The sequence below is a fragment of the Pholis gunnellus genome (assembly GCF_910591455.1).
Source record: "Pholis gunnellus genome assembly, chromosome: 11".
Classification (NCBI taxonomy): Eukaryota; Metazoa; Chordata; class Actinopteri; order Perciformes; family Pholidae; genus Pholis; species Pholis gunnellus.
The window spans coordinates 13,245,275-13,259,638 of NC_136538.1; the positions used below are offsets into that span (position 1 = coordinate 13,245,275).

At 42.0% G+C, this 14,364-nt stretch overlaps 3 protein-coding genes across 3 annotated transcripts; 2 read left to right on the forward strand and 1 right to left on the reverse strand.

Moving 5' to 3' along the window:
* Nucleotides 1-1,712: 1,712 nt before the first annotated feature.
* morn4 (MORN repeat containing 4) lies at nt 1,713-3,706 on the forward strand (the record flags this gene model as incomplete). Its single annotated transcript, XM_079169215.1, has 4 exons — nt 1,713-1,779; nt 3,159-3,273; nt 3,359-3,468; nt 3,558-3,706. 4 exons carry the CDS (start codon nt 1,713-1,715, stop codon nt 3,704-3,706), a joined length of 441 nt encoding a protein of 146 aa, XP_079025341.1.
* Nucleotides 3,707-7,246: 3,540 nt separating this feature from the next.
* Nucleotides 7,247-10,692, reverse strand: ankrd2 (ankyrin repeat domain 2 (stretch responsive muscle)). The gene is made up of 8 exons (XM_079168558.1): nt 10,571-10,692; nt 9,471-9,617; nt 9,237-9,344; nt 9,052-9,150; nt 8,813-8,911; nt 8,571-8,669; nt 8,382-8,480; nt 7,247-7,596 (listed from the first exon to the last, which is right to left on the reverse strand). Exons 1-8 carry the CDS (start codon nt 10,637-10,639, stop codon nt 7,480-7,482), a joined length of 837 nt encoding a protein of 278 aa, XP_079024684.1. The 5' UTR covers nt 10,640-10,692; the 3' UTR covers nt 7,247-7,479.
* Nucleotides 10,693-11,525: 833 nt separating this feature from the next.
* Nucleotides 11,526-14,355, forward strand: st3gal7 (ST3 beta-galactoside alpha-2,3-sialyltransferase 7). The gene is made up of 8 exons (XM_079169164.1): nt 11,526-11,637; nt 11,899-12,064; nt 12,151-12,277; nt 12,361-12,698; nt 12,809-12,995; nt 13,147-13,287; nt 13,616-13,765; nt 13,863-14,355. The coding sequence occupies exons 2-8, from the start codon at nt 11,916-11,918 to the stop codon at nt 13,947-13,949; spliced, it is 1,179 nt and encodes a 392-aa protein (XP_079025290.1). The 5' UTR covers nt 11,526-11,637; nt 11,899-11,915; the 3' UTR covers nt 13,950-14,355.
* Nucleotides 14,356-14,364: the final 9 nt, after the last annotated feature.

The following is a 14,364-nucleotide window of genomic DNA, read 5'->3' on the forward strand; positions in this document are numbered from 1 at the left end:
CTGCAAGAACCGTCAGAAAAATGCCCAAGAGCCTTTTATTAATATGTCTGACACAGTCTCTAAGCAGGAGGACACTAGGGCAATCAGAAAAGTTTTCAATGAGGGCCAACAACAGTCATGCAATGAAACAGCGCGGCGGTGAGGCTGCAGGGATGCTGTTCTAATGCTACCTTCAGGTGTTGGCGGAATTATTGCAACCCTGGGCTGAGCAGAGCATGAACGTCATGCACGAACAAAAGCAGCATACACACGACTTGAAGAGAGGGATATCTCTCTATAACAGTTGTTTAGTTGAGTCCTTATGGGTCAGAGAGCATACAAGGCAAATCAAAGTAGGACTATACTTAATATAATTATATAGAAATACATTTTTCATGTAGTTACTATGACACAACAATTTGTAAAATAAAATAACGGCCACTTAACGCCTTTACTGCATATGTTCTCATTTTGTGACTTACCTAACTATTGTGAAGCCTATGTGAATGTCCCTATACACTCTTGATCTCGGATGTAGGAGCTTACGAGGACCACCTGAATGCGACATACGTTTCTCAGCCGGTGTTTTCATATTTGTACGCCCCTCCGCTGCTGTAGGTTGGTTTCCATGCTTCAGAGACAACAAACGTAGCATACAGGTAAATTATAGCAATAATAGGCGTTGTCGCTTTTCGCTTGTAGTTGTCTTGCAATAGGTTATAATCGATTTGCGTAGGCTTGTCATTACATAGCGGTAGCAAATTAGCAACATGTATGTATAGGTTGCACTGATTGAAACATATTTGGCAGCAGAAATTGCATACTTACAATAACGTTAGTGTTCCAATCTTGGTGTGAGCTGAACATTATTTATTCGATGGCGACCAAATGGGTGAAACTACAGCTGACTTCCATTCTGTAAAACACGGTCATTTGTTGTAAACACAATGTTGAAATGGTCACCATGCGAGCTTTTGTTGATATCTGCAGTCACGCTACAGTCACGTTTTACAGCCTATTCCTTTACAGAAGGCGTATCGCCCCCAAGTGTAGCTGTTAAGCTCACACCAGCACCACCAACATACACTGGGCATTAATCAGGCTTCTTAGGTTGACAGATGTAGGATCTGGTACAAGTTGTCTTTAACTTTTGGTCAGACCCACACTTAAAAGTTCAACTACAGGAACATGCACTTACACTAAGGCGTTTTCCCATAACAATTCTCAACAATTTCCTCCATATTTAAAAATCTGAAGACAGAAAAAAACGTGCTTCAGTTATATAATTGTGAAAGCTGCATGTCCTGTAAAATAACCCTCAAACTAATTAATTCATGGGGTTGGGTACTGTCAAGAAACGGAACACTGGGCGGTCACATGACGCTGTATGGTGAGCCTAATGCATGATTTCTGTCTTTACTTATTTAACTGATTCAAGGTAATGCCACATTACAGTATGGTCTGTCCTAAATAGACAGTTGCTCCCTCTGTTTCATGGACTGAGGGACTGATAATCCCATTAGAGGACATTTTATTTTTGTTTGCTTCCCTCCACAGTGAGGTCAGAGGTCATGGTCAGCTGAAGAACAGCCTCTCACAGCTAGAAGAGACTCATAGATGCCCTCTCACTCTGAAAACCTTTCTTTTAAATGTAAATTGTTGGTCACTGATATAGATGTGTTCTTTGGCTCTTTTGCCAATGAGTGTGTTTGTGTGTTAAAAACAGAGGGGACATGACTCTGACCAGAGGATCTTTCACCTATGCCAGTGGGGAAGAGTACCACGGCGAGTGGAAAGAAGGCAAGACAGTCCTGCTTTTCATTTTTAAATAAAGTGTGTGTGCAAGCATCACTAACTTAACTACAGAGATGTGACAAGCTTTCACTTGCACCTTCTGTTCTGTACATCTAGTCCTCCTCATGATGTCTCTCCAAGGCATCAATGTGTGATTTAATAGCCGAGTGAAAGGGAATGGTGAGACACTGACAGACTGGGAAAATGCATTCTGTGTTTGTTATGCAAAGTTTGGATTCAACACAAGTATTCTGGTATGCTGGTACTCAATTTCAAAAACTGAACACATACACAAACAAAATATTAATATCAATAGTTGCCGGTTAATGTTACTTTAGCAAGCTTCCCAGCATGCTACTTTTCTAAAGGATCTAATCTTTTCGACACATGCCTGTTTAGCTATACTCATACACTGTATTTGTAAATGTTAAATCTTTGTCGAGGATACGTGGATGCTTGCACTGCTATAACTCTTTCTCACACACACATCCAGTGATGTTAGTGACATGCAAGCTCAAGCTGTTTAATCAAATCCCAATTAGCTAGCATTGGCAACCCATGACGAACAGAGCCAGATTTACCAGCTCTGGCTTTGTCAAATCTTCTGGATTAGACTTTGGACCTGTTTGGGAAATATTAGAGAGTCCTCTGTCAGCTGTTGCTGAGAAACCCAACTCCATCGAAATACTAGGAACAAGACCATCGGGGGGGTTTTGTTCTATCTTAGCATCCGGGTTTGGGATGATTTTGAGCTGCTTTTAGGTCAACGCAAACACTGCTTTTAAACTGGTATATCTCTTCACCCTTCAAGGGCAACTTGGCCCACTTTTCCTGTTTGGCAAAACCAGTTGTAGAAGTTGCCCAGAAACCTATAGGTGTGTGCCCTCTGACACGATTTCAAGCTTCAGTAGTGGATCATAGGCTACTAAGAGGGGAATGCAAGTACATTCCTTGACTGCTTTCACAGTCTGGATCCTAAAGTGGAAATCCCTGCTAAAATATCTGCTGGATTAGAGTGCTGTAATTCCCACCACACAGGAGGCAGATGGGACTCCTAATTCAGTAGTAAACCTTTAGCTGACAGAGAGGGGGGAGGACACCTAAATCCGAGCACGCACTGACTCGTGACATATGTAGTGGCTCTCCAATACCAAGTGAATATAAAACCCTGAGCCGCATTGCAAGTTCAAATGTCAAGCTCAGTTGGTCATCTCTTATAGTACACGAGCTATTCCGAAAGATTACTCCAAAAGAGGCTAAGTGGTTAGATGAGGCGTGATGACACCAATGTGGATCAAATGTGAATCGACAAGGTTGTTTGCCTTGACAGGATTTCCTGTGTTTGAAGTTTGAGCCATTACTCACTCTGATGTGCGACTTTCCAGGTCGGAGGCATGGTGTTGGCCAGCTCAAGTTTCAGGATGGAACCTGCTACTCTGGCCAGTTTGAGAATGGACTCTTCCACGGCTCTGGTGTACTGCTCTTCACAGACGGATCCAGGTGAGTGAGCCAAAAAGAAAGCAAGTTTTCAGTCCTCAATCAAGAGGTACAAATGACACCCTGCCCCCCTTTCCCACCGTTTCAGGCACGAAGGAGAATTTGCACACGGAAAGTTTCAAGGCGCAGGAGTCTTCAGTCGATACGATGGCATGAAGTTTGAAGGAGAGTTTAAAGATGGACGTGTTGAGGGATATGGTAAGTCTGTTACATCACTGGTACAGTTTCATCAGGATGTCTGTAGTATCTCTGTGGTTGGTCATAGTGCCCTGTGTCTGTGCCTTCAGGGCTATTGACTTTCTCAGATGGAGCTCACGGTGTTCCGCGAAACGAAGGCTTGTTTCAAAACCACAAGCTGCAAAAGAGAGAGAAGTGTCCAGGAGTGGTGCAGCGTGCGCAGGCTTCAGCCTCCAACGCTCGCAGTCTGGCACTTTGACTGTCATGGACCCCGGAAGAGACACAGTCAGAGTTCAAGCACTTTCCAGGAGGGCCTCAAGGACGTGTACTCGTATACCTCCCTCCAGCTCTTCTCTCTCTGGCTTTCTCTCTTTTTCACCATATCTTTCTTTGTTATTTTTTCCCTGCTTAGCCAGTGGCTTGGAATGCACATGCAGTTTGACCAAACAATGTCTTTCTGTATGACTGACTTGAAATGCACAACACCATGAAGCACACTTTTAACTTCACAAGTCCTGTAAACACCAAATGGTGCTGGGTTCCCTTGTTCAAATTATTGTACACATAAATAGTGTCTTAGTGTTTTTCTCAAGAATAGTTAGCTTTCATACGGAATATGGGAGACCTCTCAGCTTTTGTTTTCTTTCTGCTTCATTAGGAGGAGTAAAGTAAGTCTGTATGTCGAAGACTTGATCCACAACATCGATCAATTTATCTTAAGAAATGCTGCAATCTATTACAACAGAGTGGTACTTAAAGGTCCCCTGTGAGGTTTCGACCTCTGGTACAACAAGCTAGCAAAAGTGGACCTAAACAATGTACAATTTAAACCTATTAAAAAAAAAATAGCTTTACAAATGTTTTATGAGTAAGGAGATGCATTCAATGTGTTTGTCAGGCCATACAGATGTGAATGTAAACATAACTTGTTTGTTCACAAAAACTCCACGGGGCACCTTTAAAATCTCATCTCAATTACCAGTGCTGCTGCAAACTGTATCTTTGCGTGCATTATGTCACTGGTGTTTCTCCTTTTAGAAGACCAGTATTCACGTTTGCCTTAAAGACATTTTGGTACAGGAGTGTAGTTCCAGGGTGTCCATCTGAAAATGAGATGATGTGCAGTTCCCTCTCCTTCCCTTCTCCTCTGCATCATTTGCCCTAAGGTGTCTATCGACCTAACGAATTTGAGGACTGGATTTGAAGATTACCTTCAGTCTGAGGGATACGTTGCTAAGCTGGTGCTGAGTCTCAGCTCCCATCACTCACAAGTCCGGTAACTCTCCTCTCTCCAATATACCTCCCTCTCCCAGTGGAAATCATGGGAGGGGAGATTTAACTCTGCTGGATAATTCTCTCATGTCTCCCTCCCCTGTGTAACCTGAAGGACTCGGATTACTGGACTTTCTCAAAGTTGTTAAGAACATCAAAATGAAATGCATTGAATTAGGGACATATAGCTTAATTGAGGCAGCTGAATGACATAATTTATAAACCAGATGTATATTTAAGGATATGTAATTATGTGTTTTTCTGTGAGATGTACACATATTCATTGTCATTGATTGTGTTTGTTCTGACCTTTCAAATGGATTAAGATATACTTGTTTGATTGGTCAGGTAGAACTTGTTGTTACTGAGTTATTTAAGACAGTGTGGTTGAGTATTTTAAGAAATGTATTAACCATTATAGCCGATCGCAGCTATTCTGTGATTACAGATGAATTTGGTGTACTTGAACGGTGTATAGGCCTTACAAAGCAGTTGTAGACGTGGTTTGTCTAGGGTTGCCTACATAGAAATTCAACCAAAGACAATCAAATGATATTACAGCTAAGGAAGCCTGGAAGAGTCAACAGGAGTTACATGTGTAATTTCTTATAGCTGAACAATAAAGAAAAATCAATGGGGACAAATCCACCTGAGGCTCTAGTGCGCAAGAAAAACAAAAGGACCGTAGATTAAACAGGGAATTTATATGATATTCTGTTGTAAATATTCCTTAAATCTCAAGCCTGGATTATTGCAGTTCCTGGTTTTCATTGTTATTTTCTATGAGGGGAAAAAAAAATCTATACTCAATATCATGAACCCATACTGCTGCTGGCTTTGAATACCATCTCTGGTACCGCAGTGTGCTGCAAAGTACAATCAGAAAGATTGAAGGTACCATTGGACACAGAAAAGCAGACCAGTGCATGCATCAGTACCACTATCTACACGCACAAATTATACTTTAATGTTTAGCTGTATGTGCAAAGTGTGTAATATCCTACTTTTCAGATCATGTAATAGGATTTTTCCTTTCAACTATTTAGGAGACGGCACCTGCTCATGCCTTGTTTGTCTACACACGCCTGCCTGAGTGGAGTTGAATTCACAGAAATTCCACATCTATTTCCAACTGGAAACAAATGGTGCTTTAAAAGCGTGCCTGTACAGACTTTCACCTGCCTGGAAAATACCATTGCCATGGTTACCTTTTTTTCAGTAACAATATAATGTTGCTTTGAGTGCTCTTAGATACAACTACGACACATCACCTCGTTCTCCTGGAATAGGTCTGTGTATGTACAAAATAAAAGAGGCTGTAATGTGTGAAATAAAGCCTTGTGATGACAACAGAAACGTGTGCCATTGCGCTTGGACACAGAAACATGACAAAGAAATACATTTTTAGATGATTATGCAGCCATTTCTGATGTTCGAACATAAAGGCTGAGATGTGGGCTATAGGGAAGACGTTTTAACCATTTCATGGATAAACAGGTTCTTCTGGTTTTTAGCTGCAAAGCAGAAGCCTCCCGTTTTCCCATCCCCCTACTCATTCTACACCACTGCAGCCCTCAGCAACAGTTCAGCACAACAGCATACAGTGTTTAGCTCACATAGAACTGAAAACAACATAACTAAAGCTGTAAAAAAAACACATCAGTCCAACCGATTTAATCTTTCTGATCCAAGAACTTTATTATATTGACGATATACCGTGATAACCCTGTTAGGGTCAGGTTGACAAAATAAATGACAACACCGTCACGTAGTGTGCCTAACCTTGTATTGCACATGTTACGTGTCTCCGCTGACGTCCCTGACAGTTACACAGCCTCGCTTGGAACAGGAAATACTGTGTGTGGCTGATAATCTATCTGAGGAGTTGTCTACAATGAACACATTGTTTTTTAACAGAAGACTGCACTCTTTTCAAAACAGCATTTTACAGTCACACTGTGAAAAACGCAGCAGTAGCTGTTGGACAAAATGTGCTCACAAAATGAATGGCTGTATGTGTACTGACATAAATGTGCATAAACAACTACATTGCAAGCATTGGAGCAAGCTATTGGTTTCCCCTGTGTGAATGACCAACCTCCCTCAGGAACATTTGAGCCACTGATGATAGAAGGAAAATATGTCCACTGAGCTCCCCTTGAATCCCGGACTTAAAGCGGGGGCATACCAGCCATCTCTGCTATCGTCAGCTGAAGTCTCAAACACAGCGCTACTGTGTGCTCAGGCCTTATCTGTCGCCTCAATAAAACAACGAGCTCTTGATGTATATTCAAATGCAGCTTCTGCACAGCAGTATCTACTGATATTATTCAACTTACAAAGGCATCACAAATCAGATTTGAACTATCCACGAGAGCACTGCTCAGATCATAAAGCTGTTAAGAAGGGAACATCAAAAGCTAAAGCTCGGCAAACCCGTTTGAGAAATTCAGCTTTGTTTCTTCATTCATATGTTCTTGTTTCCTTTTTTTTTTTTTTAAAGATAAGCAGAGCTGAATCTGTCACATCCAAGCTGACAATTTTTTAGTGTCAAAGTTCAAACACTTCTCAGAGGTTTAAACTCCATGCCCTATAAAGGCGGATTTTGTTGGTGAGCACATATAATGGATATACTCAAATATGATGTACACAGACATACAGTGGAATTACAAAATGTATTTTGAACCTGAGACAGATAGTTGTATAATGTTATGTCATATAGAATATACAGTTTGAGGAGATGTACATCTTTTGCACTATTCACTCCTCCCTGGGGGTGTTTTCAGGTCCCACCTCCCTCGGCTTCTCCAGTCTCTGCAGGGTCTCCATGATGTCAAACTGCCATTGCTTTACCTGCTGCACTGCAGTCACTCCTTCCTGTAACACAGTTGTTACTGTCAGTGTGTCAGTGAGGGGTCATATTGTATGTACAGTGTTGAGATATGACCTACGGCATCTTAGCTTCTTATATGCATTTAATAAGTGTTCTTTAAAGGAATACTTCGACATGTTTATCTGCTTCCTTGTCAAGGGTTGGATGACAATGTCTTTGTCCACGTTAAATATCTATGTGAGGCTACAGAAGCTCATCTCTTTCTTTTAAATCATGAGCATTTCTTGGGTTAACCGTTAGGTTAACTTATCTTAGCATGCGACTGGAAACATGGGGGAAACAGTTAGCCTGGCTCCTCACCAAAGGTAACAAAACCCATCTACCAGCATCTTAAAAGATCCTTAGTTAACACCTAATATCTTGTTGATTTAATCAAAAAATCCAAGTATAAAACCTTCAATTCGACATTTTACGGGGGCTTATGTGCTGAAATATTTCTTGGTAGGACAAGTCTCCACCAACTAGCAGAAACTCCAGGAAGTAACTGTTAACGGCCAAGAAATAGTCAAGTTGATATTTTATACTTTTTTTGTTTGGATTAAAAAACGAGCTGAGCTTTAGCGGTTTCCAGTCTTTAAGCTAAGCTAACCTAACTAGCTAATGGCTGTAGCATCATATTGAACATATAGATATGTGCATTGTATTGATCGTCAATCTAAATTTGAGCGGGGAAAAGCAATTTGTAAATTTACGAAAATGACAAAACTGTTCCTTTAAAATCATCTTTAAGCTAAACCAGACATCAACATTAACAGGAAGAACAACTCACATGATTTTTTATATTTGTGTCTGCCCCTGCAGCTATGAGCAGCTTCACTATCTTGTATCTGTTGAGTCGCACAGCATCATGCAGGGCCGTGTCTCCCTCCTGAGAGTAGAAAAAAATATGAATGGCAGGAAATGAATTATAGAGATGAAGAAACACAGAAGCGAAACACTCTGTTGAGCGGATGCCTACCCTGTCCTTGGAGTTGATTTTGGCACCACAGGACAGCAGGTACTCAACAATGGCGGTGTGACCTGTTCTTGTGGCCACATGCAGAGGAGTGCTGTACAACTGCAGTGTGGACATTGACACATAGTCACAGCCACAACACATACTGGACCAACTGTATGTCAGTATAGGTCCTACGGTCTGTTCACGGATACACAAATATGAGTCCCGGTACAAACTGAGGCACAAATTAAATGCTCATTCACCTTATCTCGAGCATTCAGGTCAGCCCCGAGGCTCTTCAGGGCTTTAACAACATCCGGGCTTCCCCCTCTGCAGGCCCAGTGTATGGCCCTGCAGCCCAGCTGAAACACAGTCGGATGGTCCCATTCTATTAATAGCGCTCACTTCAGGCCACTAGAGGCTGGAGCTTTAGTGAGTGAAGATAATCTCAACCAATCTCATCATCATCTTTACAAACAAGGCCTGTGCCCGCACGTCTTACTTGATCTTTAAAGTTGATATCGGCTCCTTTTTCTAAAAGCGTTTGGATAACTGCAGTGTGTCCTTCCAGGGAGGCACGGTGTAGTGCTGTCCTCTTCAACTGGAAAGTTAAAAATATCATGAATAGAAATGACTTGTAGTATGTTGTAAACGTATCTAATCTACTTCCACACAGGGAGAGCATACCTCATCATGGACATTAGGGTTCCCACCATCAGTCAGATACTTGTCTATTACATTCAGTTTGCCTTGACTGGCTGCATTCATGAATTCTGCAGTATCCGTGGGCCCTATCTGTCACACAGAAACACACACACACACACACACAGAGAAACATAGGGACAGAAGAGAGAGCGTGATTCAATTTTTATATCGCAGTTGTGCACATGAACATAAGGTTTCTGAAAAATTGTAGCTCACCGCAGGGCTTTCCACAGACACCCTGGGCGAGTATGTTTCCTTGATCTTTTTTTCCCTTTTGCACAGCTCTGTGAGATTCTCTCCTCCACTCAAGTCCAAAATCTCACAGTGTAGGTCTGGGGAGGTACTCCTCCCTCTCTCCTCTGCCTGGAAAATGACAGAAACAGTGATAATGTAGAAAACAGTTGGAAAACCCAGATGAGAGAGGTACTATTGGCTTGTCAAGCAAATGTGCCAAGTAGGCTAAGGGGTGTTGAGAGCTGGGAATGGAAGTGTAAATGTCAAAGTAAATTCACAGCCTAGTGCAAGCTAGACCTGGCAAAAACAAAAGCAACCTTCCCCAAAAATTGTCTCTTATGTGCTGTTCTTTATGTTTTTTCATGAAGTTTAGGTCAACCATTATTTACTATGATAACCTTTTTTGTTGGCAGTTCATTCTTTTGTTTGGTTCAAATAAAAGGAATACAAATTATTCTCAATCTGTGGCAAGATAGACCGTGTTCTGTTAGTCCTGTGTCGGAAATAAATGCTAAAGTCAATTTGGCATCACAATAAAACAACTTTCAACCAAATGTCTTGATACACAAGGTTAAGCAAACAGAATTATCATGTTTATGGATTTGAAAGGCAAAGCATATGAACAGGAGCCGTTTCTGCTAATTCAAATTCAAGAAAAACAGGATTCAGTGTAACTCTGTGAAATTAAATGTAACACCACTCTGGGCCAACGCATCAGGTCATGATTGAAAAGAAAATGATCTAACTGCAAGCAATTTCATATAGTGGTCCCAGGGATGCGTTTTTCAATATATCTACAAATGGATGTTGAAGTAGGCTGACAGATATTTTGTCCTCATGTCCGGGGCTTAATTTCATGCCGACATGTTTTCAAGGATATAACAGCTCATTAATTCACATGTCCTCACATAAAATAACCATTAACATGTTTTCACAAATCAGGGCTTTTCAAATTGTGATACTGTGGCATGAGTAACATTAATTCTTTATAATAATTATCATTCTAGGAGCCATACTGACATATCAATGAAAAATTATCAGAAATGTTATGTTGGAAAAGTTATGGTATTTCTCTCACTTACCTGAACTTTCTTCTCTATTCCTGTTTTATGGTCCATCACATCGGCTCCCCACTGCGCAACGTCTTCCATTTCTGTTTGATACAAAAAAAGATAAAACAGTCAATAAAGTAATTTTGAATAGCTGAAGCTTTTGAACTTTAACTAGTAACCCGGAGTAAAATCGGACGGACTGCATGTCACTTTATACAGAAGCGCTGCGAGCCCAGTGGCTTCCTGGCTGGAATACCGGGTTCATGGTGGGACATTGTGTCACCCCACCAAACAGGTGTGTGTGCACTTTGGTGTGTGTACAAATGTATGTTTGTGCGCCAGCATTACAATCTCCCTCTCTCTTTCCCTCTCCCTCTTTTCCTCTCTGTCAAGCCCCCATACACACACACACACACACACACACACACACACACACACACACACACACACAAGTACATCCAACCTTCAGGCATGTCATGCCCGAGTCATGAGCTGAGGGTATATTCATTCCACAAGCTCCTGGATTTAGTCACTCCTGTTGTTGCAACAGTGTGTGCCTCTCTTCACATGAGTACAACCCTCATTAACACACTGTTTTGGGGGATTATGTTATTTATAAAGGTTTCATTACTGCCAAGTGATACCTTGTAAATATCTGTCTGAAAGCACACCAACAATCAATCACTGGCCAGCCTCGACTTGGGTATTTTTTCCAAACATTTGATAGGTATATCAGACAAACACACACTAAAGAGAAAGCATCAAACCTGGAAGGTGTCATCCAGTGCTTCTTTATCAATTCTTCCTTACAATGAGTTGGTTTTCCGGACACTCCCCCTTTTTCTTGCTGACATTTACATGCAGATTTCTATTGGATGGGACAATTGGTCCCACACATGCTTATTTACAGGCATTCCTGCCAGAGTGTGACTGAGTGACATGTTAATGTTTAACGTGTTATTGAGGCAGGCAGAGTTCAGTGGAGTAGGAAGCAGCAGCAGCCATTTTAGCTGCACAGGACACGGCTTTCCCTTTAAGCATGGAGCACTGGAGAGCGGACAGCTAACCATCCGCTTTACATCTCTACCAGGCTGGCTGTGAGTTATACAGTTCACATCACTCAATTGATGATCCTCTTGATGTTTTAGTGTGTAGACACAATTCAAACATAGTGTTTGTTTACATGTAATAGTGAAATAGGTAAGACGGTACTCTAAGATCTACAAATACTTTTGTGTTTTTATTAAGAATGTTTTTCTTTACTATAGAGAGAAGCAATATTTGTGCATGGCATTTTTTTTTTATAAAGGATTTAGGTAATAATCACTACTGCCAGTTGAATGATGCGTGTGTTTCAGGTGAAAGTACAGGTGCCATGGTGACGCTGAATCACTTGAGTGTAGAGGCCCCGGACGACGGCTCTCCACTCGTGCCCGAGGCTGCGGAGGCTGCAACACCAACGCCTCTCTTTCACTGGCAGCAAGTGATCGCAAAGACTGACACCAGGGAATCTTTCCTTGGCAGGTACATCTCTGCAGGCACTGTATTTATTTTGTTTACCTGTGAATTAATGCTATAAAGCTTCTTTTTTTTATCTCTCTGTTGTATAGGAGAGAAAACCTTGCCTTCAGTCTGGTGCTGCTCATTGGATGCTACTCGGCTATTCTGATTCCTGCATATCTCCCCTTGGATAAAGTGTCAGCTCTCAGTGACGACAACCAACATCCTAAAGATTTGGTATGGAGGCACATCTTAGCAATCATTTTAGATCATTTCTTTACTCTTACCTCATCTCTCTCTATTTTTGTGCCTCTCTTCAGGTCTTACTAAATCAGTCAGCCTCCCTACTTTCAGGCCCCTGCCAGCCTCGCTGGTGCCTGAACCACCTCAAGCCCTTGTCATGTTCTGCAGGCCTCCTAGACATCCCTGTGTTTGTGCAGCAGGAAAGGTCTGTGCCCTGGGATCTGTCCCCTCCTCTGGGGCTCCAGGGCAGCGAGGAGCATCTGGCCCTTGCTCTTGCATCTCTGCCTCAGCCTGGCCTGCCTCCATCACTGAAGAGGGAAGGCAACTGCAGGCGATGCGTGGTGGTGGGCAGTGGAGGGGTTCTACATGGGAGCCATCTTGGATCCCATATAGATCAGTATGACATCATTATCAGGTATGTGCGCCACTGTTAGACAAAACAGGTGGAAGGATATCTTACTAGTTTAGTACGGTTAGGGGAAAAGCTTCCCTTTCCATTTCATACATTTTCAACTCTGTTACCAGGCTGAATAATGCTCCAGTGTCTGGCCATGAGAAAGACGCTGGTTCTCGCACCACCATCCGCCTGATTTACCCAGAGGCAGCACCTCACTCCGCAAACGAGTACAAAAAGACCACCATGGTTGCTCTGGTGGTCTTTAAGAGCCTGGACCTGGACTGGCTCACTTCTGTCATCACCAAACAGCCTCTGGTAAGCCTATACGTCACAGGAACCATTGCACACACATACAGCATATTACATAAGCCATTAATGTGTCACAGCAACTCATGCAGCAACACCACTATCACATCATCACACTCACTGCCTCACATGCTCTACATCTCCTGTTGTTTTTGAATAGAGCTTTTGGTCCAAAATATGGTTCTGGAGGGAGGTCGTGGATGATATTCCACTGAAACCAGAGAACTTCAGGATCCTCCACCCAGAGATTATTCACAAAACAGGACAAGTCCTACAGAAATATGCTCTGAAACAGGGAAACGTGAGTTCTAACATGTTTTTCTTATGCTTGTTTGTATGCTTTCATACAATACTGCATACAAATAAATAATAAAAAAAGGAAATCTAGAACAATGGCCCTTCTGAGTAGCCTAACCGGTCCTGAATAACATATGTATATGCCTTGCTCAGACATGTGTTGACTTTGCCATAAACCTATGAATAAAGGGAGTGAAAGATGAGCAAATACAACCTTTCCTTCAAGAGGATAACGTGTTCATTTTATAACCCACTGCCCTTTATAATGGGCTTTTCCTATAGAACCATATCATACTGGTTGAAAAAATAGATATTTTCTCCTCTTCAAGTAGATGGTGCCAACACTGGGCGCCAGTGCGTTGGTGATGGCTTTGCAGCTGTGTGACCAGGTGAGCCTGGCAGGTTTTGGCTACGACATGCAGCACCCAGGGGCCAGGCTTCACTACTATGAGACCATACGCATGGACGCAATGAAGGCTCAAGTAAATTTAGATTACTACACAGTGATATGCATGTTTAAGGCTCTCAAAGTCTCATGTTGTGATTTAACTTTGGCTCATTTCTATTATCATCATCCAGGTGGTGCACGACGTTAATGCTGAGAAACTCTTCTTGAGGGACCTGGTGGCTGCAGGAGCTGTGACAGACCTCACAGGAGCTCTGTGAGTCAGCAGTGCAGAGGCTGATAATGTACTGAAGCTGACAAGCACCGCTCACTGCGAGCCTGTGTGGAGTCCTCCATAAAGGTGCCCTGCTGGAAGAATCCTACAAACTGACCTTTGAAAATACTCACAGTCTCCCGGGTTGACTGATGAGTGAGCAAATTAAAGGTTAGACAAGCTCATGATTGGTAAGACTTAACCTAGCAGATCTAGTAAATTCAATGAATTTATTGCATCACTAGCTGTTACGCATATATTCATTGTCATATGGATGAATAATTGTGTCATCACACATGGGAACACGATGAGCGACTGACTTGGCTTGGCTGATTTGTAAAAATAATGTGATGGTTAAATGGTTCAAATAGTGCTATTACAATTCTGTTAACAATGACTCAATAAACAAATGAATGTGAGAT